This window comes from Papio anubis, chromosome 5 (assembly GCF_008728515.1).
Source record: "Papio anubis isolate 15944 chromosome 5, Panubis1.0, whole genome shotgun sequence".
NCBI classification, from domain to species: Eukaryota; Metazoa; Chordata; class Mammalia; order Primates; family Cercopithecidae; genus Papio; species Papio anubis.
Window position 1 is genome coordinate 33,649,255 of NC_044980.1, and position 26,958 is coordinate 33,676,212.

A 26,958-nucleotide genomic window follows, 5' to 3' on the forward strand; every position below is an offset into this window, starting at 1 on the left:
TTATGTGGCATGGCCCAGAGGGAGAGCTGGGCATAGAGGGATTTAAGGTTTGAAACTGGATTAAGAAAAGCCGTGAATAGGGGTACGGAAAAGTGTGGGATCTCTTGTTGACCATGGACAGCCATGGATGGTTTTGTATGAGGAAGTGAGCCAGAGCAGTGGACAAGAGTACATCACTATGAGGGAAGTGGGCATGGGAAGAGGGAAGAGGGGAAGTGGAGCTGGGAAGACCAGTTAAAAGACAATTGAAATGTCCTAAACAATGATCAGTGTCAGAACCTCTTCCATGGTTTTATGAAGAATCCACACGTGTCATTGTGCCACAGGAGCTTGGCAAAGAGGAGGTGTCTAGCATGATGCCTGGCAAAAATAGGAACCAAAAAGGTGTTTGTTGAACCAAATAGGATTGAATAAGAGGATTGGCCATAGCAATGGAAAAGAGGTCAATGCCAGGGAAACGAGAGACGTGGTGCTGACAGTCTTTGATGAGTAATTGGCTGGGGAGGTGGAGGGAGAGAAGATGAAGCTCCTCCAGCTTGGGTGGCCTTGTCGCTAACCAAGGCAAGGGACTTATGACTTGGGGCTCAGCAAGCCTGGTTCAGGCCCTTTTTTCTCTATGGGGCATCTTGATTGCCACTGGCATATATTAAGTCTATAGTGGTGTGAGTGCTGAGATTTAACCTTGCGTCTTGTTCAACATTTTAACAAATACAGACGTAGTTAATATCAAGCCAGCGTGTCATCTTCATTGTTGTCAAGCGAAGAGTAATTTTGGCCGACAGTAGGATCGTAGGGAATATCTAAAAGCATTCATACTTTTTTCAGACACCTAGGTGATTCTAATATGCAGCCTTGAGTCATACTCTTTGAGAAACACGGGTAAACAGTCGCTTTTTTTTTTAATCATAAAAAATTTGTTTTCTTTAAGAAATGTGAAAAACCTAGAGAAGTAGGTTTAGAAACATTTGACGTTCATAGCAGCCTTGAGCTAAATGCCATACACTACTAGAGTTTGCTGGGGTTTTTTTTTTTTTTTTTCGTTTTTTTGTTTTTAAGATGGAGTCTTACTCTGTCCCCTAGGCTGGAGTGCAGTGGTGCAATCTCGGCTCACTGCAACCTTCACCCTCTGAGTTCAAGTGATTCTCCTGCCTCAGCCTCCCCAGTAGCTGGGATTACAGGCGGCTACCACCATGCCTGGCTAATTTTTTTTTGTATTTTTAGTAGACACGGGGTTTCACCATCTTGGCCAGGCTAGTCTTGAACTCCTGACCTTATGATCCATCCGCCTCGGCCTCCCAAAGTGCCCGGATTACAGGCATGAGCCACCACGCCTAGCCTGCTGTTTTTAGTGTCTATACCCAACACACCGCCCGGTGATTGTGAACAAACAGGAAACAAATCAACGTAGAGTGTGGTTCCTGCAGAAGGCTGCTGTCAAACTGCAATCAGTAGGGATGGAGTCCTCTGGGGCTGTTTGTGCTGGTTGAGCAAGCCCCTTCCATGTGTCACCGCATCAGTTTCTTAGGGCTGCCATAGCAGATTACCACCAGCTGTGGCTTAAACAACAGATTCCTCTCGCAGTTCAAGAGGCCAGAAGTCCAAAATTAAGACATCAGCAAGGTTGGTTCATTTTGGACATTCTGAAGGGAAAAACTGTTCCATGCCTGTCTCCTGGTTCTGGTGGTTGCCAGCAATCCTTGGTTCCTTGTAGGCACACCATTCTAACCTCTGCCTCCATCTTTACATCGCCTTCTTCCTCATGTCTCTGCCTCCTCTGTTCCAGTTGTCAGATTTAGGGTTTATCCCGAGTCTAGAATAATTTAATCCCTAGATCCTTAACCAGTTACATCTGTAAAGACCCTATTTCCAATTAAGATTGCATTCTGAGGCTCCAGGTCGACATGAATGTTTGGAGGACACTATTAAACCCCCACAGTCACTTAGGACTTACATGTGCGTAGAGTTAGCCGACACCAAGTATGGGAAGCTGCCCTGGACTCCTAATCTTGGGGTCCCCAATTTTTTTCTTAGTACTCAAACAAGAAAACTAGTCATAGGCAATTGAGATACCCTGGACCTGGGGTGGAGCCCAGCTCCATAGATGATCCCTTCTTTCACATGTTGAACTAACTAGTTCCAAAAGGGTGTGTGTGTGTGTGTTTGTGTGTGTGTGGAGGGGGAGGGGTGTGCAGAAAATACAGATTAATCAGCACTCACACAGAATTTATAACTTGAAGGATTGTTTCCATGGCATGTGAATTTCTTTAGCTATCTCTTTGCCCTTTGTTAATTTTTTAACATCTGTAAAGGGCATGATCAGGACAGGAGATTGCTTTGGTCCTCGACTCTGACTATTTAGACACTTAAAGTGCACTTAAGCAGACTTTGTGGATGAAATCATTTTGTCTGGATACTTCATGTGAAACGTGTAATGTATCACTTGGGTGAAGGGCAAAGCTGAGGAGTTGTGGCTGCTTATGATGCTCAGACACATGCCAGGAATACTTTTGGAGTGTCCTTGGATTATAGCCAGACCTGTCTCCAAGTGTCCTGTCTGTGGGCAAGGAAGCCTTGCTCAGACCATAAGATATTCATTGTTACACGCCCTTTAAGCAATGAATGAATGTTTGAGTAAGTCAAATCCTATATATATATTTTTTTTCACAAAAGCTTGCTATTCACAGAAGCCTTATGAACATGTTTATAAAGCAGATAATCTTGTTTTAAATGCTTTTGCGTAACTGCAAATTTTATATTTAATACTGAGTTTTCTTTAGGTGTGGTTCCTGTGGTTAAAAGGCACTTATTCAGACCTCAGAGTTCCCCATCTTGATACCAGCAGACTGAGGTCTCTCCCTCGGCCCCAGTGACCACTTTGCTGTGATCTGCTGTTCTCTTCCAGCTGGCTTGGTTTTTTGGAAGTCTTTCTCCATGTGATGGGCATATGCGGGAGGCAGGAAAGGGCAGTGATGAGAGCATTGGAGTGAGGGTTTGAATTCCAGGTCTTCCACTCTCTGACTTTAACTTTAGGCAAGATGCTTATGTATCTGTGTCTCCGTTTTCTCATCAGTAACATGAAGATAACAATATCTGCTTCAGGATGGTCTATCAGTTTCCTGTGACCGCTGTAACAAATGACCACAAACTGGGTGGCTTGAAACAACAGAAATGTATTCTCTCAACAGAAATGATTCTCGAAAATCAAGGCGTTGGCAAGGCCATCCTCCCTCCCAAAGTTCTAGGGAAGAATCCTTCCTTGCTGCTTCTAGCTCCTGGTGGTTGCTGGCAATCTTTGATGTTCCTTGGTTAATGGCAGCATAACTCCAGTCTCTGCCTCCATTATCACATAATGTCATAAGACTTGACTCATTTGCTGTACAATCTCATTACTCCTTTTTCATTTGACATTTGCTGCTCTTGGTTATGCTGGGCCACCCTCATCTCATGTTTTTCACCGTATTTTAGGGACATCTAAGTGGTTCCCTAATATTTCACCAGGGTCTTTCCTTTCTGCCATCATTCTGAGAACTCTAACATTCACATCAATGACCCGTCCAACACCCTGCCTCTGATCTATAGGATCAGTCCCTGGATCTTATCCTTACCTGTCCCCAGTCCCATAGTCATTGCAGGTACTCTCTGACTGCCCCTTCTCACCCTTTCACCCTGGAATCTCTGCTTTACTCCCTGTCTTTTCAGTCTCCCATGATGGATCAAGCCAACTGCCCCTTTCCCCCATCCTACCGGATGCCCCCGGTAAGGTCACAGTGAAAAATCATGTGACCTTACCAAATGATTTCTCTATGGAGTTACAATTGCTGCTCCCAACTGGACCTTTGGAGCTGTTCAAAAACCCTTTTATTTGTTTTAGGCAGGTTTCCTTACTCACTTCCCCCTGGGAGCTATTGAAGCATTACCACGTGTGGGGCTTCTTTGCCCACCACTGACCCTGCTTACTCTGTCTCCCATTTCCCCAAGAAAGGGTAAAAGCCATAAAACACAAACAGTGACTTCTTCCCTGCCACTGCATCTCTGCTCATCCTCCTCTTCCTCTTTACTGTTTCAGAGGCAGAGTACGACCCCAATTCACAAAGATCAGCCTTCTGCCTGGGTTGAATCCTCAATTCTGCCACCTCCCAGCCCCTTTCATCACACCTCCCCCACTTATACTACCCCCCCTTTTTTTTTCTTTTTACGGAGACAGAGTCTCGCTCTGTAGCCTAGGCTGGAGTGCAGTGGTGTGATCTCGGCTCACTGCAACCTCCGCCTCCTGGGTTCAAGCGATTCTCCTGCCTCAGCCTCCCGAGTAGCTGGGATTACACGTGCATACCACCACACCCAGCTAATTTTTGTATTTTTAGTAGAGATGGAGTTTCACCATGTTGGCCAGGCTGGTCTTGAACTCCTGACCTCAAGTGATCTGCCTGCCTCAGCCTCCCATTCCTTATACCTTTCATGCTGTCTCTGTCTCCACTGACTCCTTTGCTTGCCCCAGTCTATAAACACATTTAAACCCTCCTAAAAAGTTTAAACACCCTAAAAATTTCCTGATATGGTTTGGCTGTGTCCCCACCTAAATCTCAACTTGAATTGTAAATCCTAGAATTCTCACGTGTTGTTGGAGGGACCCAGGGAGAGGGAACTGAATCATGTGCAGTCTTTCCTGTGCTATTCTCATGATAGTGAGTAAGTCTCACGAGATCTAATGGGTTTCTCAGGGGTTTCTGCTTTTGCTTCTTCCTCATTTTTCTCTTCCCACCGCCATGTAAGAAGTGCCTTTTGCCTCCTCCCATGATTCTGAGGCCTCCCCAGCCGTGTGGAACTGTAAATCCAATTACTTTTTCTTCCCAGTCTCAGGTATGTCTTTATCAGCAGCGTGAAAACCAGCTAATACAGTTCCCTCCTTTATCTTCCATTGAATTGCTTTGGCTTCTCCTCTGGAGAGAACCAACTGTGTTGTAAATGGAGTGACTGCATATGTTTTTTAACTTCTTTGTGCCTTATTTTCCTTATCTGTAAAGGGCTAATAATAGTACCTACCTCATAGGGTTATTGTAAAGGTTAAATTGTAATATAGTACAGCTCCTCGCACTGTACATTTTAATTTTAGTAGTAATGGTATCCTCTTTGGGCATTCATAGGAATGAGTCCACAGCATTACTCTAGCACTGATAAACAATGACATAAGTAGCTATGGGGTATGTTTCTGTTCTCAGAAGTCTGAAGGCTCCTTGAGGAACAATATTCCTATCAATCTTTTTATGCCAAGCACTTCACATAGTACATAAGAAGTACATAGTACACATACTCTCTCACTCTCTAAATAATGAATATAAGCAAATGAGTAGTTGAAACCAATAGAATTGGATGGAATAATTTTTCTCCATGAAGGAAAAAATTGGCTTCACCTATTTTAAACCTGTCTCTGCCCCCATGAGACTGTGCTTTGGCTTCTTGTGACATGGTGGGTCTTTAAAATTATTTAATAATTTAAAATTCTTAACGAGGTTAATTAATAGTAGCTCCCAAGGTAGAAATAAGAAAAACAAAGCCTTTCCATGCACAGCTCTGAACTGAGCCCCTACCATCCAGTGGGCAGTGGGCAGGGGGCTTGGGGCTGAGGGGTGAACAAGACAGATGCTGCCCATTGCCCATGCCCTGGAAGTCTAGTCCAGTGGATGGTCAACAGACCTTTACAGATACTTTAGAAATACTATTTAATTATAACCATGCCAAGGCCTATGGAAGAGAGCATGGGGGACCCCAGCAAGGAGAACTAACCTGGTCCTGGTGGCCACGAAGGGCTGGGGAAAAGGAAAGCAATGAGGAGGAGGAGCTTGCTAAGGTGGGTAGGGCAGAGGGACCAGCCTGTTTCTGGATGGAGGTGTTTATGTATTATGTCCATGCCACAGCACTCAGCATTTATGTGGAAAAGACCTCAGGAAGCGCTGACACACTTCATTTAGGGAGGGTGATGGATTTCAGGGTGAACAGCAGGGACAGTGTAACCTGCATTTGTGAATAATCTTAAGCAAAAATGTAAGGAAAGGGAAAAGACATTTTAGATAAACTTATCAGGTATTGGTCTGAAGTAACGAACATTATCTGGAACGCTCTTTTATGAAACTGCTGACTAGGTGTTTGCCATGTTGTATTGGTAATTTTTTGGTTGTAAGGTTTTGCTTGTATCAACTTGTTATTTACGCTCTCTACTAAATACATCTTGTATGTTTTGATCCTTGTGTCTTTTCTTCTCTCCTTTAATTTAAATATTACTCCTTGCAAGGACTGGTTCACAATCCAGTCAGGAAACCCCCTGCTTGCCCAGCTGTAAGTTGTCTTTCCCTTCTAGTGTGTCAATTCACCATTTTGCTCACGTTGCCACTTCTAATATCCTATTTTGCATTGTTGGCATATTTCTGGTATTACTGTATTTTATCTCCACAACTATATAGAAAATTTGGGAGCCTCATGCCTATAATCCAGCACTTTAGAAGGCTGAGGTGGGAGGATCCCTTGAGCTCAGGAGTTCAAGACCAGCCTGGGCAACCTAGGCAGACTCCGTCTCTACAAATAAAAAAAAAAAAAATTAAAAAAAAAAAAGAAAATTTGGGAAAGGCTATACTGCATGTAAAACACACTTATTTGTTGAATAAATGAATGAATGATAGGCATTAGATCTCACTTATCTGTGTAACAGCTATAGAATCTTCTCTATTATCCTGCACCTAGTAGATACATACCTATAAGTACTGGTGGATATAGTCAACCGGGGAAAATATTATTTGAGACTGAAGCTTGCCTGTTTCTTGTACTCTTTCTTAAAACGATGAGGTGTGTGCAATTTTTTTTTCCTGGACAATATGAATCTGAAACCTTCCCAGTGAAAACAGTTTACTTTGTCTTTCGTCTTAGCCTTGCTGATTATATTGGCAAAACAGTCTGCTTACCGAAAACTGGAGCAAGAAGTGCAGCTTTTCTCAAGATAATCTCAAATAGATTCCTCCAGATGGCTGCCCAAGCAGAGCCACAGAACAAGAGCGTTCTAATTGGTGATGGTTAGGGTTTTTGTATCTTTTCTCAAGAAAGTCAAGGAAACTCTCTTCCTGGCTTCTTCCGTGCCACTGGATTATTTTGATTGAGTTGATATATTTGAAAACTCAAAATCTCTTGACTAGCCAAATGTCTGTGACCACTGAGTTCCACTGGTTTTTCAGGTCCCAATGATTAAACCAAAATAAAAGAAGGTGATGCCATGTCTGGCCAAGGGCAGACACTGCTGGTTGCCAAATCCCCAGCGTTCATCACCCGGTTGACATGATGTTTGCTATTCTAGATGGAGGCAGGCAAGGCTTCAAAAAGGCCAAGCTTCAAGAGAAAACCTTTAAGCGAGTCAGTGTCATTTGGAAATGATTTGATGAATAGGACACTTACCGGCCAGCCAATATCATTTGTGATATATTAGCAGGAATGTTTGGAGCCCACATTGAGGGTAAGGGCTCTTTCCCACATGCCGCCCCTCATAGCTGACACATTACACATGTCTCTGGAGCATAACATATGGCTTCCTGAACTTGCAAATATGGCCTAATGTGCTCTGTTGAAATCGTGTCTGTTTAAACAGTCTCTTGGAAAAGTGAGCCATATTCAATAAAATCATTAATTTCATGTCCGTGAATGTTTCTCTAGAGCCCTTTAAAACATAATTTTGAAGGAGCCTAGTAGAAAATTTGCATTAAGGTGTTATCAGCCTCTAAAAGGGTATTGGACTATCGGTCCTGAATTGTAAATATTAAAATATTCATAGAGCATTAGTCAAGAAGGAACAGTGCAGCTCATCAAATTCCAGAAGAATCACCATTTTAGGTACCTACTATGTGCCAGGCTGTTTATGTATGTTGCGTCTAATTCTCAGGATAATTTATAAGTAGGTAGGATTTCCTGCCATTTATAGATAAGGACAGGGAGGCCCAGGGACACTGATGACCACCTAGAAGTGATGGAACTGGAATTTCAACTCAATAGCACCGAACTCTGAAATCTGTCTCTTCTTTTCTACACCAGGAATTTTAAACTTGGGATTAGGGGTGGACTGGGTGGGGGTAGATATTTAAGCCAGAAATCATATGCAAGTGTTTGTGTGGATGTGCATTATTCTGAGGAAAGTCTGCAACTTTACCAGATTCTCCAGGTGGTCCATGGGCCTCCAAAAGATTAAGAACCAGATTTTGGCACCACTCTGCCTTTTTTTTTAAAAGAGATGAGGAAACAGCAAATGAGACTGAACTGTTCGAAGGCGTTTGACCTGGTGTTGACTTGACCAAAAACTGAGCCACAGGACTTCTTTCTAAATTCTGTGTGTATGTGTTTTGTATGCCTGAAGGGGGATGGTGAGGGAAGGAGAAGGAAATAAAAGATATAAATTACATTTGGAGGAAAGTACACAAAATGATGTACAGTCTAACAAGTAGTTTTAACGTGAGCCTCTGAGGAGCTGCTAATCAGACCCTAAAACAGAGCAAGTCCCAGAATGGTCCCAGGTGTCCCTTCCTGATAGGATGCCACACCTTCAGCCCTCATCATGACCCTTACTTTTATAGTGACCTTATCCTGACTTTGCTTTATAATTTTTTTTTTTTTTTTTTGAGATGGAGTTTTGCTCTTGTTGCCTAGGTTGGAGTGCAATGGCATGATCTCAGCTCACCACAACCTTCGCCTCCCAGGTTCAAGTGATTCTCCTGCCTCAGCATCCCCAGTAGCTGGGATTACAGGCATACGCCACCAGGCCCGGCTAATTTTGTATTTGTAGTAGAGACAGGGTTTCTCTATGTTAGGCTGGTCTCGAACTCCCGACCTCAGGTGATCTGCCTGCGTCAGCCTCCCAAAGTGCTGGGATTAACAAGTGTGAGCCACTGCGCCTGGCCATAATTTTTTTTTTTTTTTTTTAAATTTGAAATGGAGTCTTGCTCTTGTTGCCCAGGCTGCAGTGCTTACTACAACCTCTGCCTCCTGGGTTCAAGCGATTCTCCTGCCTCAGCCTCCCGAGAAGCTGGGATTATAGGTGACTGCCACCATGCCTGGCAAATTTTTTTGTATTTTTAGTAGAGACGGGGTTTCACCATGTTGGCCAGGCTGGTCTCGAACTCCTGACCTCAAGTGATCGGCTCACCTCGGCCTCCCAAACTGTTGGGATTACAGGCGTCAGCCACCTCACCCAGCCTATAATTTTATCATCAGTGTATACATCCCTAAACGCTACGGTTCCATGTTTCCTGTTTCCATCTTCATGTGCATGCAGTCATACTATTGTGGGTTTTCTTGTCTGTGTCTTGCTTCTTTCACCAATACTGCTTTTAATACCCATCTGTGTTGTTGTATGTAGTTGTAGTTTGTTCATTTTCATTGCTGTGTAGTATTCTGTAGCTTGATTATGTGATAATTTATTTATCCATCATCTGTTATTGGAAATTTGGGTTACTTGTAATTCTTGCCTGTTATGAGCAATGCTTTCATTGACATTCGAATACATGTCCTATACGCAGGTTGGGGAAAGATCAATATTTACTCAGCTTTTGTGGGCAACAAAATACCTAGTTCTACAAGAAAATAGCGAAGAGTTCTTCTCTTCCCAAGCTGCTTCCTTAATGCCTTGTGGAAGAAGAAAATTCTTTCAAGTAAATTCTCTTGTTAGCCTCAGCATAGGTTCCAGTTGTCCTCAAGCTAGATAAAAATCAAAGGATGCACTCATTGAACCTAAGTGATTCCAGAGCTCCACCCCAGACTCCTGGGGTCAGAATCTGCCAGATGGGGCCTGAGAGTCTGCAGATTTAATAAGCACCCAGTTGATTCTTGTGACTGGGGGACACCGCCTTCACCCCAATTGAATTTATAAGGCTGGGCTCCTTAGTTGGGAAGAGATTTCAAGAAAGCGTTCACATGATTAAAATCTCGGAAAATTGGCCTTTTGTTAAAAAAGTTAAGGGAGTTGGATTTATTTAGCCTATAAAAAAATCTGAAATACGATTTAATAGTTGTTTGCAAAAGAATGAAACTTTTGTAAATGAAAAAACAAATATTTGCTGAGTCAAGAGAGATTTAGGTCAATCAACCTCCTGCTAAAATCAGCAGCAAATACTGACCATTTACCAGCCACCATGGGGGTAAGAAATGAAGCCTGTTCTCAGGGCCTTCAGGGAGCAAAAGACAGGAGACAAACTGTAAGCTCTCAAACAAAAACCAGGATGCGATATTTCATCAAGTCTAGACTGTGGGCTTCGGTTGAGATGAGCCAGTGGGTGGCCCCCAGGGACGCAATGGAGTAGAGAAACAGAGAGAGGTCACCAGCAAAGGGTGGAGAGAGCCTGCAGGGCTTGAGCTAGGCTTTAGAAATACGCCTTTGCGTAGGCGGATGGGATAACAGAGCATTCTGAAGCAGTGGCTGCCAGTGTTTTCTCTCGTGATCCTCCAGTAAGAAATATGCATATTTCTTACATATATATATATATATATATATCTTTTCTTTTCTTTCTTTTTTTTTTTTTTTTTGAGACAAGGTCTCGCTTTGTCACCCAGGCTGGAGTGCAGTGGCGCAATCTTGGTTCACTGCAACCTCCACCTCCCGGGTTCAAGCAGTTATCCTGCCTCAGACTCCCAAGCAGCTGGGATGGCAGGCATGAGCCACTGTGCCCCTCCAAAAAATGTATTTTACATCATCAGTCAGCATACACATACATGCAACAAATAAAAGTTTCATAAGACATTTAACTTTATTAAAGATGGTGCATCTGATGTTTTCTATGTTTTGATTTTATTTTTTTAACATGTTAGATTAACCAATAAACTATATAGGTTTCATAGAGTTGAAAACTATAAGAGGACCAGAAGCCCAGTGTGGAGGCGGAGTCAGTCCTGTCGTATGGAGGGCATGCTAGTTAGAGGAGAGGATTTTCATTGAAAGTGGTGAGAGGTAATACTGTTAGTTTGATGGTGGTCTCCAAAAGCCTTCCTTGATTCTAGAGCATGAATGAATTACTTTGGGATGTTATGATAACATTTCAAACTTCACCTATTTATTTGACCAGCTCTACTTTGGACAGTAGATTGACCAAAGTGACTTTTTGAGATTTCTTTTGATGCTTGGAGGTGGGGGTAGGGGAGAGGATTTGCTTCTGGATTCCAAAGAATGACTCAAAGTGCTTATTGAACATCTATTTTGTCTCATGTTGTGATTGGCTATGGGAATTTTAGTATAGAAAATGGGACTGGAGCCGGGCATGGTGGCTCACATGCCTGTAATCCCAGCACTTTGGGAGGCCAAGGCAGGAGGATCACTTGAGGTCAGGAGTTCCAGACCAGCCTGGCCAACATGGTGAAACCCCGTCCCTACTAAAAATACAACAATTGGGCCAGGTGTTGTGGCTCACGCCTGTAATCCCAGCACTTTGGGAGGCCAAGGTGGGCAGATGATGAGGTCAAGAGATTGAGACCATCCTGGCCAACATGATAAAACCCCATCTCTACTAAAAATACAAAAATTAGCAGGGCGTGGTGGTAGGCGCTTGTAGTCCCAGCTATTCGGGAGGCTGAGGCAGGAGAATCACTCGAATCCAGGAAGCGGAGGTTGCAGTGAGCTGAGATTGCGCCACTGCACTCCAGCCTGGTGACAGAGCGAGAGACTCCATCTCAAAAAAAAAAAAAAAAATTAACCAGGCATGGTGGCAGATACCTGTAATCCCAGCTACCCAGGAGAGATAGGAGAGTCGCTTGAACTGGGGAAGTGGAGGTTGCAGTGAGTCGAGATCATACCACTGCACTCCAGCCTGGGCAACAAAGTGAGACTCCGTCTCAAAAGAAAAAAAAAAAAAAAAAAAGAGTATGGCACTGGATAGAATAGTTTTATAGGAGAGGATGAGAGGATGTAGGAAATCTCTCCATGGGCAAGTTTAGGAAGGAAAAGTGAGGACATCTTGAGCACTGTGCTTCTGGAAGGAGCATGGTATGGCCAGTTGTGCACATCAGAGCTAATTGCAAGTATGATGAGTGGCCTGGCCCAGGACTAGACAACTCTGCTACTGATCAGAATCCAGATTCCTGGATCAGAGGTCTAATTGGGACCCTACTTGGCCTCTATTTTTAGCATGCTTGTAAGAATTTTAAGAGCAAAACTCTTTTTAAAATTTTTCATTTTTAGAGATGGCATTTCACTGTGTTGCCCAGAGTGGTCTCGAACTCCTCAAGCAATCCTTCTGCTTTGGCCTCCCCAGTAGCTGGGATTACAGTTATGAGCTACCACGCCCAGCAAGAGTAAAACTCTTACCTTCTCTCCTCTTTTCCCACCCTAGCTCTGCTTACTGTGAACCCCATCTGCAGCACTTCTTGAATGATGTTGTGGATTATTTATTGAAGATTTGCTTGTGTAACCGTGTTCTCTTCATCTGCTCCAAGAGGAAAGTAAATTCTGGCTTGCACTAAGGAGAAGTTCTAAATAGAAGAGAGGCATTTCAGACCTCTAGGAATGTGGCATTGACCTTGTCTTCCAAAGAGCGGGATAGGGGGATCTCTCCTGCCATGTCGTATAGAAATTGAACTCCCTAAAGATCCACGTGGAACTAATTTTAGGGAACCCCTGCAATCGGATTTTTCTCTACTTAAGAGTAGAGTGCTTTCGCAATGTTGGAAAGGAAAATCCTTTCATGTAGCAGTTCCTTTGCTTGAGTACTTTCAGTCCTGTCCTCTGAGATTTCATATCCTTTTGATCTTCCCAGTCCAGTTTTAATTTGTTCAGTTCAAGTTAGAAAAGGATTTTGAAAAACAATACTTTTCTCTTTTGGGATTCTCTAGGTAGGGATCATTGGTCCTAAATGTTCTTCAGTAAACTTTCCCTCCCTTTTTTCTTTGCTTATAAAATGCCCTCTGGGGGAAGTAAGCTGCACTGTGTTTCTTGGGGCTTAATCATTTGCTGCAGTTGTTTGTACAGTTGTTAAGTTACGCTTTCTATTCCACTAACAAATGATGCTGTGAGGATTGCCATATTTCTTGTGTTTCCCTTCAATAGGAAGCTTGATTGGTAACTAAAGACAACATCTCATGTCTTCTTTGTGAGTAAATTGCTGTAGTAGGAGCGTGGCTGATGTTGGTCCAGACGCATTCTTACTTTGTTAAACATATGAAGAGAGTCATCATCGTCAAGGAGAGCTACACTGGTCTACATGGTAGCCCCTGGCTAACGGCATGTGAAGTCTCCAAGTTAAAAGTTCACTTCTTCAGTAGCACTAACCACATTTCCAGTGCTCAGTAGCCACAAGTGGCTCATGCAGTATTGACATTTTGGGCCAGATTATTCTTGGTGGGAGTAGGAGGACTGTCTTGTGCATTTGTGCATTGTAGGATGTTCAGCAGCATACCTGGTCTCCACCTACCCAATGCCAGTAGCACTCTATAGACATAACAACCAAAATGTTTCCAGAGATTGCCAAATGACCCCACAGGGGCAAAACAAATCCTGGCTAAGAATCACTGGCTTTGTGGCTATAGTATTTGAAAGCTCAGATACAGAACATTTCCATGATGGTAGACAGTACTGTTCTAGAATCATCCCTAGCAGAATTTGGGGAATTTTATGTAATAAGAATTTTGAGCTTTGGCGGAATCACAGTGGACGTACAGTCCAAAGCCTGGGGAAACTGAGGCACAGAACAATTTATGGGTGACATCAGATCACACAACATGTGTCAATCTGGACTTCTGGACTTCAAGTTCACGCAGCCCAGAGAACAAGCTGCTGATTTTTGTTCAAACCTGCTTCGTTCTTACTGTGCATTTGCACTCAGTGTTGGCTGTGGGGGAGGACGGAGTCCTAAAAACTGGGAATGGTTCAGTCCTGAGATGTTCAGAGATGCAAATTCTGGACACATCTCTTTTATGCCTCCCTGGCTTGTGGCTTTGTTTAAGGCTGTACATATGGGCTAGGGTTGGGAGGGTGACTGAGACATTTGATGGACAAAGACCTGTTGAGTTTCCTCATTTCCATCAGTACAGAGATTGGGAACATACTCCTGGGGCCATGGAAGACTGTCATCCTATAAAATTTCTTCTTTTTTGCTTTTAAATCTTCATCATCTCCTCTGTCTGCTTCCTTGTAGGGGTCCATCGTAAAGCCATTAATATGAAATACCTGGAGGTTCATTTCTTCAGAGGCCACAAGGAAGCAGAGTCTATAGAAAGCTTTGGGAAGGGAAAAGGAGTCTCTCTCAGGATGTGGTGTCCACAGCTGAAGGGGTCAGAAAGTGGGCTTAGCTCAGGGGCCTGGTGCAGGAGATGACTGGAAATCAGCCCGGGCTCGCAAAGTGCCCAGGGGCTTTGATGTGCCCAGCATCTTTCCTTCCTCCCCCTCTCTCCCTCATTAATCCCATGTGCTTCGACACCTCCCAATGACTCCTCAGTCACTGGTTCTATAATTCTCTCCCTCCTCTGCTCCCAAACCTCCAATGGCTCACTGCTGCCTTTTATTAAAGTCTTTCTTAGTCTTATATTGAGGGCCCATTTGCTCTTGTAGAGAAATCATCTCTTTCCCTCCTAAGTGTAGAAACCAGTTTTGCACATATGAGTGCCTTACTGTTACTGTGGTTTGGAGAATTATTCAGTTGGGGTTTGGCGTTGACAGTGATTGAGGCTTTGCTCAAAGCTCTTTAATGTTTAATAGCTTGCTCAGGAAGAAGTTTTGTTTCTGGTGAGACTTTGTTGAGTCGGTAGCCTGGACAACTACTTAAAATCAGTATCCAGCTGAAAATTCAGGGCCTAGTAAACAGACCAGAAAGAAGGCAATAAAAGCTGATGAAAAATCGTGTGTCTGTAAACCTCGGGTAACCTTGAGCTGCTGGTTTGGTTCTGTAACATGGTGAACAGAGTGAGCTGTGGATGAGGTCAAAGGCCAATGTGCTGAGGAACAGCTGTCTAGTTCAGCTAGAAATTAGCTAATGTGTAAACCGGCCTTGAGGTCTTTTTAAGTTGCTTCATATTCCTAGTGTTAGTTAAAAGAAGTAACTTTTATCTCAGACTTTGGTGACTAGCCGTGATTTCATTGCACTATTTATGTTTTCTTTTGGGAAAGCGGCCTTCTTGGGTGTCTCCATGGTGAAGGGGAAGGTATTTTAAAACATGCTCCTTTGGGAGCAGGTTTTGATTTGAGTGATGGGAGGGTGGGGGCTGCGAGGACCGCAGCCCTGCTGGTCAGTGCAGCTGTGGTCAGTGTTGTTCACAACCTCTGTTTCTTCTCTTTCTCTATAGACCAATGAGTGGAACAAGAATGATGACAGGCTGCTGCAGGCCGTGGAGAATGGAGATGCGGAGAAGGTGGCCTCATTGCTCGGCAAGAAGGGGGCCAGTGCCACCAAACACGACAGCGAGGGCAAGACCGCGTAAGCTGAAACACTGGTTTGCAGATATGCCGGTTATGGATTTTCGGGGATGTTCTCTGGAATCCTTAGTATCCGCAGGGGAATTTCACATGTGCTCCCGCTCCACTCCCATGTTGAAATATGTGAGAAGATATTTTAATCTAATTCCCTTCTCTCCAAATTCCAAGTCACACATGGAGCTTTACCTCGAATGGGTATACATGTTCCCAGGTATCAGCAAAGGTTTTACCTCCCAAGATTGCAACCAATTGTAGGTGAGACATGAATTCTGTCTTCGATAAGAAATAGCATAAAAGAGAAAAAAGTATTTTCCTATAACCCTCAAACCTTACTGTTTATTTATCTTAAACTACTTGTTTATTTATTTGATCTTCCTTAGCATAGATCAGTAAGTACGTGAGTAGTATGATTTTGCTTTGTGGTTTGCTGTGTGTAGTACTCTTGCTTGCCGTAATTAAAGCTACACACTTGATTAAGTATTTGTGTGTGTTTGTGCATGTGCATGTATTTGTTTATATCCACTCTGACGTTGGCAGTGTTGTGGAGAGAGCACTGACTTTGGAGCCAGATAGACGTCTCACAAGAACTCTATCACTTATGACTTGTGTAATCCTTGAACCTCAGTTTCCTTACTCTAAAATGGAGACGGTATTAGTTAACTGTTAGAGTAGTTATGAGTATAAAATGAAATAATAATGTAGGTTGGATGCCCTCAGAAGCAGGCTCTGAGACAAGGATTTAAGTGCAAGTAGTTTTATATCTTTTTTTTAACATGTCAAATGACGGTTATTGTGTAATTACTGTGAAACACACAAAGCAGTAGTATATATTATTTAGGGATGTATACATACATACAATGCAAGTAATTTCTGTAGCCATTGATCCCAGGAAGCATGAGAAAGGAAGAAACCTGTATTTTTAAGGTGTGTTATTGACAGGTTCCAACTTTGTCACTCTTTCTTGAAGAGGATTCTGGGAATCTGTTTAGACCTAGAGCAGGCTTTGGCTATGTTGCCCAAGCTAGACTTGAACTCCTGGGCCCAAGCAATCCTCCTGTCGCAGTCTCCCAAGTAACTGGGACTACAGGCATGTGCCACCATGCCTGGCTACTGTCTGATTTTATAAATAAAGTTTTACTGGAACACAGCCACACCCATTCATTTAGGCATTGTCCATGACTACTCCCACACTACAAAGGCAGAGTTGAGTAGTTATAGCAGAGACTACATGGCTCACAAAGCCCAGAGTATTTATCTAGCCTTTTACAAAAAGGGTTTCCTTATCCCAGGTTTATAGTATGCCTCAGAGTTTTTCCACCCAAGGTGTGAGGAACCTAGGGTACCTATCCCTTATCTCCTCTCCCTCAAAGGTTGAGTGCTGACCGGGTACAGTGGCTCCCGCCTGTAATCCCAGCACTTTGGGAGGCTGAGGCGGGTGGAATCACTTGAGGTCAGGAGTTTGAGACCAGCCTAGCCAAAATAGTGAAGCCCTGTCTCTACTAAAAATAGAAAAATTAGCCAGGTGTGGTGCAGGCATCTATAATCCCAGCTACTTGGGAGGCTGAGGCAGGATAATCACTTGAACCTAGGAGGCGTAGGTTGCAGTGAGCTGAGATTGCACTACTGCACTCCAGCCTGGGCAACAGAGCAAGATTCTGTATCAAAAGGAAAAAAAAAAAAAAGAAAAAATTGAGTGCTACTCTAAGGGACACCATGGTCATGGCCAGAAAAAGTCTAAGGGGTCCCCAACCCCCAGGCCACAGACGGGACCAGTACTGCTCACAGCGGGAGATGAGCAGTGGTTGTGCAAGCATAACCTTCCTCTGTGTTTACAGCCACTCCCCACTGCTCGCATCACTATCTGAGCTCCGCCTTCTGTCAGATCAGCGGCAGCATTAGATTCTCACAGGAGCACAAACCCTGTTGTGAACTGCGCATGCCAGGGATCTAGGTTGCGAGCTCCTTATGAGAATCTAATGTTTGATGATCTGTCAGTGTCTCCTATTACCTCCAGATGGAACCGTCTAGTTCCAGAAAAAAAAGCTCAGGGCTCCCACAGATTCTACATTACAGCAAGTTGTATAATTATTTCATTATGTATTACAATGTAATAATAATAGAAATAAAATACACAATAAATGTAATGCACTTGAATCATCCCAAAACCATGCCCCGTACTTGGTCTGTGGAAAAACTGTCTTTCACAAAACTGGTCCCTGGTGCCGAAAAGGTTGGGGACCGGTGGTCTAAGGGGATTTGGGAAGGGCACCTTCAGCTGTAGGTACTCTATATAAAGAGTGGCACAGCACCCAGCCCACAGTGGGCCCTTGATAAAGCCAGTCACCTACCCTGCTCATCCTAGATTAGTGGTTCACAATCTTGGCCGCTTCTGCATTTCTGCATTTGAATCACCTGGAGTGCTTTTTTTTTTTTTGAGAGGGAGTCTGTCGCCAGGCTGGAGTGCAGTGGCGTGATCTCGGCTCACTACAACCTCTGCCAGGCTAGAGTACAGTGGTGCGATCTTGGCACACTGCAACCTCCGCCTCCTGGGTTCAGGCGATTCTCATGCCTCTGCCTCCTGAGTAGCTGGGACTACAGGCACGTACCACCACACCAGGCTAATTTTTGTATTTTTAGTACAGACGGCATTTCACCATGTTGGCCAGGATGGTCTCAATCTCCTAACCTCGTGATCTGCCTGCCTAGGCCTCCCAAAGTGCTGGGATTATATACAGGCATGGAGTGCTTTTTAAAAATATTGATGACATATTGATCAGAATCACCACAGATGCTCTGAATCACTTGGTCTGGGGAGAGGCCCAGGAATCTTTATTTTTTGTTCTGAGGTGTTTGGTGGTAAATGTTGGGGCTTTTGGTCTCCATTTTGAATCACTACTTACCCTTCTTTGTCCCTGCTCTCCCTAGTCCAGGTTTGCACATGTTTGTGCAAGACAACCTCTTCAAGTCATCCCAGAGAAAGGGGAGAGAAATGTTCATGATAATTTTGTCCAAGATAGTACTTACTAAAGAGAAGACAGAAAATTTAGATGAGCAGCTTAGCTACAATTGTGATAACCTTAACAAATTTGAAGCTTTTGATCATAAGATATTTATTACATGTAGAATAGATGGTCAGGCTTATTTTATGTTCTGTCTCTCTTTTTATTGTGGTAAAATGCATATAACGTAAAATTTACCATTTTAACCATTTTAAAGCATACAATGTAGTGGCATTAAGTATATTCACAATGTTGCACAACCATTGTCATTTTCTAAGTTCTAGAACTTTCTAATCAACCCAAAGAAAACCCCATACCCATTAAGAAGGAACTCCGCAACCTCCCCTCCCCTTCTTCTGGCAACCACAAATCTGGATTCTGTCTCTGGATTTGCCCGCTCTGGATATTTTTTATAAATGTAATCATATAATATGTGGCCTCTTGTCTCAGTTCCTTTCATTTAGCATAATGTTTTCAAGGCTCACTCGAGTTGTAGCTTCTGTCAGTACTTCATTCTATTCTCTCTTCATGGTAGACATATACATAGCAGTTAGATAAGAGTCACCACCTCCATTTTGCAGATAATAAAACTAAGGCCCACATAACACAGCTCTTCCTGAATTTACCTTTTTGTATGCATGTGTGTGAGGCAGAGTCTCACTCTGTCACCCAGGCTGGAGTGCAGTGGTGCAGTCACAGCTCACTGCAGCCTCAACCTCACAGGGTCAAGCGATCCTCCTGCCTCAGCCTCTCAATTAGCTAAGACTACATGCATGCACCACTGCACCCAGCTAATTTTGGTTTGGTTTTGTTTTGTTTTTGTAATGATGGGATCTTGCTGTCTTGTCCTAGTGATCCTCCCATGTCAGCTTCCCAAAGTGTTGGGATTACAGGCATGAGCCACTATTCCTAGCCTTCTATTTTCTAGAGGGCTTTTGTGGTAATTTTGCCCTGGAATCTACAGTTGCCTGTCTGTCTAGAGGCTTGATTTTGGCCCTCAAGGGCTTTCCTCTGGCTCTGCCCCACTTACCTACATCCTCTCTCCCTGCTGTTTCTTCTGGAGGTGGAGCTGTCTGCTCCCACCCTCCCCATAGGTCAGAACGTCCACCTGTGCACCCAGGTTCGATATCCAGTTCAAAATGCCATTCTCCCTGGTTCTCTTCATTCTTTTTGACTTTTCTTCTCTTTGAAATACTAGAAATCTTGATTTAGAAACTGGTATATTCGATTATTTTATTCCATTTATTTACAGATGGGGTCTTGCCATATTGCCCAGGCTTGATTTGAATGCTTGGCCTCAAGTGATCCTCCTGCCCCAGCCTCCTGAGTAGCTGGGACTATAAGGCATGCACTACCACACCTGCCTTTATTCTATTATATCGATGAACAGGAACAACAACAGAAATGTCTCCATTCTAAGAAAACCTTTGTTTTCTGAAAGACTTGATTCCCCTACAGTACAGTAAAGCTCCCTAAGGACAGGGATGGTATAATCTTGTTGTATTGGTCTTTCCCATTGTTCTAGGCCCAAAGGAGGCCTTCAGTTGGGATTTGTGTAAGTAACGTTTCAGTGTGATTCTTGTGGAGAAAACATTCTTTTTTTGCTGATAATATGGGTAAATTGCTTAGGGGTGAATTAACTTGGATTCAGAGGGGAAAGAATTCTTCTGGTGAACATCACAACCTGACTTGGCTCTTCAGCTTCCATGGCAATTTAAATAGAGAAGTACTCAACCTTTACCACCTAGAGAGCCAGGCAGTCTAGAAAGTCCCAATAATGTGGCAACAAAGGCAGCCATCTCCACAGACGTTCTCCAGAAGCCTCCATAACCCAAGGTCAATAACCAGATGGGTGGTTGGGTAATGCCTTAGACTTTTGAGTTTCTTTCTGGAGTATTTCCTTTCAGGGAAAGATGAGAATGCATGCCAGGAAATTTTCTTCCTCTAAGACTGATCAAAGAGGGGTTAAAAAAAAAAAAGTAAAAGCAATTGAATGACTGGAATTCATTTAGGGAAAGAATAAAGGAAGGGTGGTGTCTTGGGTAGGAAACGAACAAAATAGAGCAGAGCCAAGAGTTATAGCTGCAGGCTGTGTTTATGGAGTCAGGCCTGGCGTGCCTCTGCCCAGCTGTTCTCTTTCCATGGTGGATGTGAGGAAGTGGGAGGAGGTCAATGTCCTCAAACCTCTTACCGTAGAAGAGTCTAATTGTTTCAAGATGGGTTCCCCTACATTTAGATGTGCATTTAATTAAGGTTATGTGTGTTTGTCTTAGGAACAACCAGACTAAATAAAATCACGCCGACACTGTAGTATTTGAACAAATACCACCTGGGCATGTGTGTGTAGATATAAGGAGTGTGTGCATGTGTGTGTGTATGTGTCTGTAGCATTTTATGTAGCCTACTTTTCAGAAACCTGATCTTTTTGGCTATGAAAGCAAGAATTTGGGAGAGTATTTTTAGATGACTCCGTGGAGCTTGACTATAAAGTGGGGGAGGCAGGCCTTGAACTTTAGAAATCACTATAATAAGGGCTTCTCTGGCCGGTGGTTTGTTGCACGTTCTCCCTTCCTGTTTTCTCAGAATAGGGATGTATTAGATATTTTACACCAGCAGTTCAATCTTGGAAATCAAGTTATACCACCTGATAAACTTTTTCCAGTTCTTCTCACATACAGCTTCCAAATTAGTTCACCTAAAACCACTACATATTTGTGCAATTGCCGCCTCCTACCTTCCCTGTGAAATCACCCTATGTCTTTTATGAGACCTGTTGATATTTGTCACAGTGATAAACTGAAGAATGTAATTGCTATATCCACTCTGCTTTGAGTCATATAGATTTTTGAAGTTGAGATAACCTCTTTTTATACTTGGCAAATATGCTTAAATGTTTGGTTTCATTAATCTAGTTGGGAGGTACTCCCTGGGTCCAAAATGTTCTAGACTTTATCTTAAGTAAATACAAAAGGAGAAAATATGCTCCTGGCCTCAAGATGCATAACACCTAGTCAGAAAGACAGGGCCAATGAAAATACTGGAGAATAATCAGATGCTAACCTGTAAAATACTGCATGTAAGGGGTTCAGGACAGAAGAGCTCATGAGACTCTAGAGATGCTAAGAAATGCTTCCTGCCTGAAGTGTGATATGAGGTCGGTCTTGTAGAATGGAACCAATAGGATATGGGTGGGTACAGGCAAATAGGGTTCAGGTAACAACATGAACAGAGGCCACCCTAAATAGATTGTTTTGGGTTGGTTTTTTGAGATGGAGTCTTGCTCAGGCTAGAGTGCAGTGGAGTGGCCTTGGCTCACTGCAACTTCCTGCTTCCTAGGTTCAAACCGTTCTCCTGCCTCAGCCTCCCACATAGCTGTGACTACAGGCGCCCACCACCATGCCTAATTTTTGTATTTTTAGTAGCGATCCCCATCTCTACTGGGGCTGGTCTCAAACTCCTGACCTCAAGTGATCTGCCCACCTTGGCCTCCCAAAGTGCTGGGATTACAGGCGTGAGCCACCGCGCCTGGCAACCACCCTAAATTGAAACGGGAACAATGACACCATGGCCATGCTTTCTTTCCCTTCTTTCAGAGCTCATCAGAGCAACGTGAGTTTGGGGTCCCACTCACTAGATCGTTGGTTCTCAACTCGGCTCCCATTAGAATCACCTGGGCAGCTTTGACAAATGCTGAGTTCCACCTGCAGAGATTCTGGTTTCACTGGTATGGCAGTACTCTTGGGGATGGGGTTTCAGAAAGCACTTTAGGTGATTTGAATGGTTTGTCCAAATAGAACCACTGAGCAGGACACTCTCCAGTGAGACCCTGCATTACCTAGCCCAGAGCTTTCCAACAGGTGCTACAAAGTGATACACTATAGGTAGGCTGAGGAAGTCCCAGGAGGCACAGGTGAATTTTTTTTCTCTCTCTTTCTGTCTCTCTCACTATGTCTCTCTCTCACACATACAAACATATCCCTGTATATATGCAATGTATGTATGTAAGACTTGTGCACAAAATAGAATTGCAATGAAAGGTAAACTTTGGCTTAAAGTAAATTATATTAAAGTAACAATTCTTGAATTTTTTCGTTTTTTTTTTAAAGGAAGCAGTGTTGTATGTTAAAGCTGAACATAATTTCTTGCAAAATTGCACTTTAGAAAGAAGACTTACAACCAAGATTGTGGTGCAAAATTGATGAGAAATTGGAAATTAGGAACTACATTGATTAAAATATTGGTGATATGCCGCATGTTCTCACTCATAGGTGGGAATTGAACAATGAGAACACTTGGACACAGGATGGGGAACATCACACACCGGGGCCTGTCTTGGGGTGGGGGGAGCGGGGAGGGATAGCATTAGGAGATATACCTAATGTAAATGATGAGTTAACGGGTGCAGCACACCAACATGGCACATGTATACATATGTAACAAACCTGTACATTGTGCACATGTACCCTAGAACTTAAAGTATAATTTAAAAAAAAATTTTACATACAGTTTAAAAAATATATATTGGTGATATGGTTTGGCTTTGTGTCCCCACCCAAATCTCATCTTGAATTGTACTCCCATAATTCCAATGTGTTGTGGGAGGGACCTGGTGGGGAGATAAGTAGAATCATGGGGGTGGTTTCCCCCATACTGTTCTTGAGGTAGTGAATAAGTCTCATGAGATCTGATGATTTTAGTAGGAGTTTCTGCTTTTGCTTCTTCCTCATTTTTCTCTTGCCGTCGCTATGTAAGAAGTGCCTTTCACCTCCTGCCGTGATTCTGAGGCCTTCCCAACCATGTGGAATTGTAAGTCCAATTAAACTTCTTTTTCTTCCCAGTCTCGGGTATGTCTTTATCAGCAGCGTGAAAATGGACTAATGTAGTAAATTGGTACCAGTAGAGTGGGGCATTGCTGAAAAGATACCTGAAAATGTGGAAGCAACTTTGGAACTGGGTAACAGGCAGAGGTTGGAACAGTTTGGAGGGCTCAGAAGAAGACAGGAAAATGTGGGAAGGTTTGGAACTTCCTAGAGACTTGGAGGGCTCAGAAGATAGGAAGATGTGGGAGAGTTTGGAACTTCCTGGAGACTTGTTGAATGGCTTTGCCCAGAATGCTGATAGCGATATGGACAATAGGGTCCACGCTGAGGTGCTCTCAGATGGAGATGAGAAACTTGTTGGGAACTGGAGTAAAGGTGACTCTTGTTATGTTTTAGCAAAGAGACTGGTGGCATTTTGCCCCGCCCTAGTGATTTGTGGAAATTTGAACTTGAGAAAGATGATTTAGGGTATTTGGCAAAATAAATTTCTAAGGAGCAAAGCATTCAAGAGGTAACTTGGGTACTGTTAAAGGCATTCAGTTTTATAAGGGAAGCAAAGCATAAAGGTGTGGAAAATTTGCAGCCTGACTATGAGATAGAAAAGAAAAATTCATTTTCTGTGGAGAAACTCAAGCCAGCTGCAGAAATTTGCATAAGTAGCAAGGCCTAATGTTAATCCCCAAGACCATGGGGAAAATGTCTCCAGGCCATGCCAGAGACCTTCATGGCAGCCTCTCCTACCACAGGCCAGGAGGCCCAGGAGGAAGAAGTGGTTTCATGGGCCAGACCCAGGGTCCCTGTGCTGTGTGCACCCTAAGGACTTGGTGTCCTGTGTCCTAGCCGCTCCAGCTGTGGCTGAAAGGGGCCAACATAGAACTTGGGGCTCTGGCTTCAGAGGGTGCTCCAAGCCTTGACAGCTTCCACATGATGTTGAGCTTACAAGTACAAAGAAGTCAAGAATTGGGTTTGGGAAACTACACCTGGATTTCAGAAGATGTATGGAAACACCTGGATGCCCAGGCAAAAGTTTGCTGCAGGGTTGGGGCCCTCATGGAGAACCTCTGCTAGGGTAGTCCAGAAGGGAAATGTAGGGGTGGGATCCCCTCACAGAGTCCTTACTGAGTTACCAGCTAGTGGAGCGTGAGAAGAGGGCCACCATCCTCCAGACCCCAGAATGGTAGATTCACTGACAGCTTGCCCCATTCACCTGAAAAAACTGCAGACACTCAACACCAGCCCATGAGAGCAGCTGGGAGGGAGGCTGTACACTGCAAAACCACAGGGGTGGAGCTGCCCAAGACCATGGGAGCCCACGTCTTGCATCAGTGTGACCTGGATGTGAGACCTAGAGTCAAAGGAGATCATTTTGAAGCTTTAAAATTTGATTGCCCTGCTGGATTTCAGACTTGCATGGGCCCTGTAACCACTTTGTTTTGGCCAATTTCTCCATTTGGAATGGGTGTATTTGCCCAATACCTGCACCCCCATTGTATCTAGGAAGTAATGAGCTTGCTTTTGATTTTACAGACTCATAGGTGGAAGGCACTTGCCTTGTCTCAGATGAGGCTTTGGACTAGACTTTTGGGTTAATGCTGAAATGAGTTAAGACTTTGGGGGAACTGTTGGGAAGGTATGATTTGTTTTGAAATGTGAGGATTGAAATCTCCCCACATGAGATTTGGAGGGACCAGGGGCAGAATGATATGGTTTGGCTCTGTGTCCTTACCCAAATCTCATCTAAAATTGTACTCCCATAATTCCTACATGTTGTAGGAGTACCTGGTGGGAGATAATTTGAATCATGGCTGCGGCTTCCCCCATACTGTTCTTGCAGTAGTGAATAAGTCTCATGAGATCTGATGGGTTTAGTAGGGGTTTCTGCTTTTGCATCTTCCTCATTTTTCTCTTCCCACCACCATGTAAGAAATGCCTTTCACCTTCTGCCATGATTCTGAGGCCTCCCCAGCCACGTGGAATTCTAAGTTCAATTAAACCTCTTTTTCTTCCCAGTCTTGGGTATGTCTATCAGCAGCGTAAAAACAGACTAATACAATTGGTAAGATCACAGTATTTTTCATTTAAGAGCTATTTTCAAAGTTGGATTAAGTATATTGAGAATGAAGGATTTTAGACGCTTAAATGGGTAATTGTTGCCCAGGGTCAAAGCTTTTTGGCTTTGCTTTTCCTCTCTCTGTTCCCTCCACTGGCTGGACCTGCCCCAAATGCAGAGGTCAGGAGAGCCTGGGAAATGTAGTTGGCTGTGATAGAGAACAGAGCAAGGGAGGGTGGGGATGGATCTCAGAACTCACAGCAGCGAGGGACCTGCACTCAGCCACTATCACTCTGGGGCCACTGGAGCGGGAGATTCTCATGCTGAGCAGCAACCAGCCTGCTCAGAGGCTGAGGCACGTAAGATCATTAGCGTGTGCCAGTTCTTTAGAAACACTTCTGCTTTCCCTGCTCAGTTCCTGCCTTCGAAGATGCCGTTGCCGCCACCGCCACCAGCACCACCCCCACCACCACCATCCCCCGCCCCATTCCACTGAATCTGGCGTATCATTCAAGGCCCAATTTGCCATCTCTTTCCTGAAACCATTTCTAAAATTTCCTGAGTGAGCGCTCTCTTGCCACTGCCTCTCTGAAATCACCTAGGATTTAATGAGTTTTGGTTTCTAGGTACTTATCTGATTTCTGTTATCAAATTATCAGGGCGAGAGCCCAATCTTTCCTAATAGGAAAGGAATTGTTTCTTATTAATTATGTTAATACTGAATGTCCCAACACCTGGCTAGGTTCTCATGGAGAACCTCTGCTAGGGCAGTGCAGAAGGGAAATGTAGGGCTGGGACCCCCTCACAGAGTCCCTACTGGGGCACCACCTAGTGGAGCTGTGAGAAGAGGGCCACCATCCTCCAGATCCCAGAATGGTAGATTCACCGACAGTTTGCACCATTCACCTGGAAAAGCTACAGACACTCAACACCAACCCGTGAGAGCAACTGGAAGGGAGGCTGTACCCTGCAAAGCCACAGGGGCGGAGTTGCCCAAGACCATGGGAGCCCACCTCTTACATCAGTGTGACCTGGATGTGAGGGACTCTGTGAGGGGGTCCCAACCCTACATTTCCCTTCTGCACTGCCCTAGCAGAGGTTCTCCATGAGCACCTAGCCCAGTGTTGGGGCATTCAGTAATAACATAATTAATAAGAAACAATTCCTTTCTTATTAGGAAAGATTGGGCCCTCGCCCTGATAATTTGATAACAGAAATCAGATAAGTACCTAGGTAAAAAAAAAAACCCTATGTCATTCAGCCAGCAGTTTATTCATTCACCTTAGAGAGCGCATCAGTTTCCATCAGGTGTTTCCCATCTGATGCTCTCAATCACCCGGAAGTAAATTTATGAAGAGGGAAGTGGGGATCAGAAAAGTTCTGGAATTAGTACAGATCTCCTGTTTTACATACTGGAGTCTGGGGGTGTGTCGGTGAATACATAGAAATCATTTGCCCTAATGGAGATTTCATAATGCCCAAGTATCATTTCCAGACCATCCTTATGAAGCCAAACAATCCTGAAGAAAAAGAGCAAATGCGCTGGTGAAATGGCATGGGCCCCGGGCGCGGTGATTCACGCCTGTAATCCCAGCACTTTGGGAGACCGAGATGGGCAGATCGCTTGAGGTCAGACGTTCAAGACCAGCCTGGCCAACATGGCGAAATCCCGTC

General features: G+C 43.9%; 1 protein-coding gene across 7 annotated transcripts in view; it reads left to right on the forward strand.

Moving 5' to 3' along the window:
• The window catches only part of RAI14 (retinoic acid induced 14), a 175,507-nt gene that overhangs the window by 85,069 nt on the left and 63,480 nt on the right, over positions 1 to 26,958 (forward strand). For 5 of the 7 annotated variants that reach the window (XM_017959471.3, XM_021939277.2, XM_021939276.2 and 2 more), the window contains one exon: positions 15,286 to 15,416. In XM_017959471.3, the coding sequence (XP_017814960.2) occupies positions 15,286 to 15,416 (131 nt within the window). Of the gene's footprint in view, positions 1 to 15,015; positions 15,145 to 15,285; positions 15,417 to 26,958 lie in introns of those variants that run through there. The other 2 variants (XM_009208238.4, XM_009208240.4) reach the window with 1 other exon arrangement.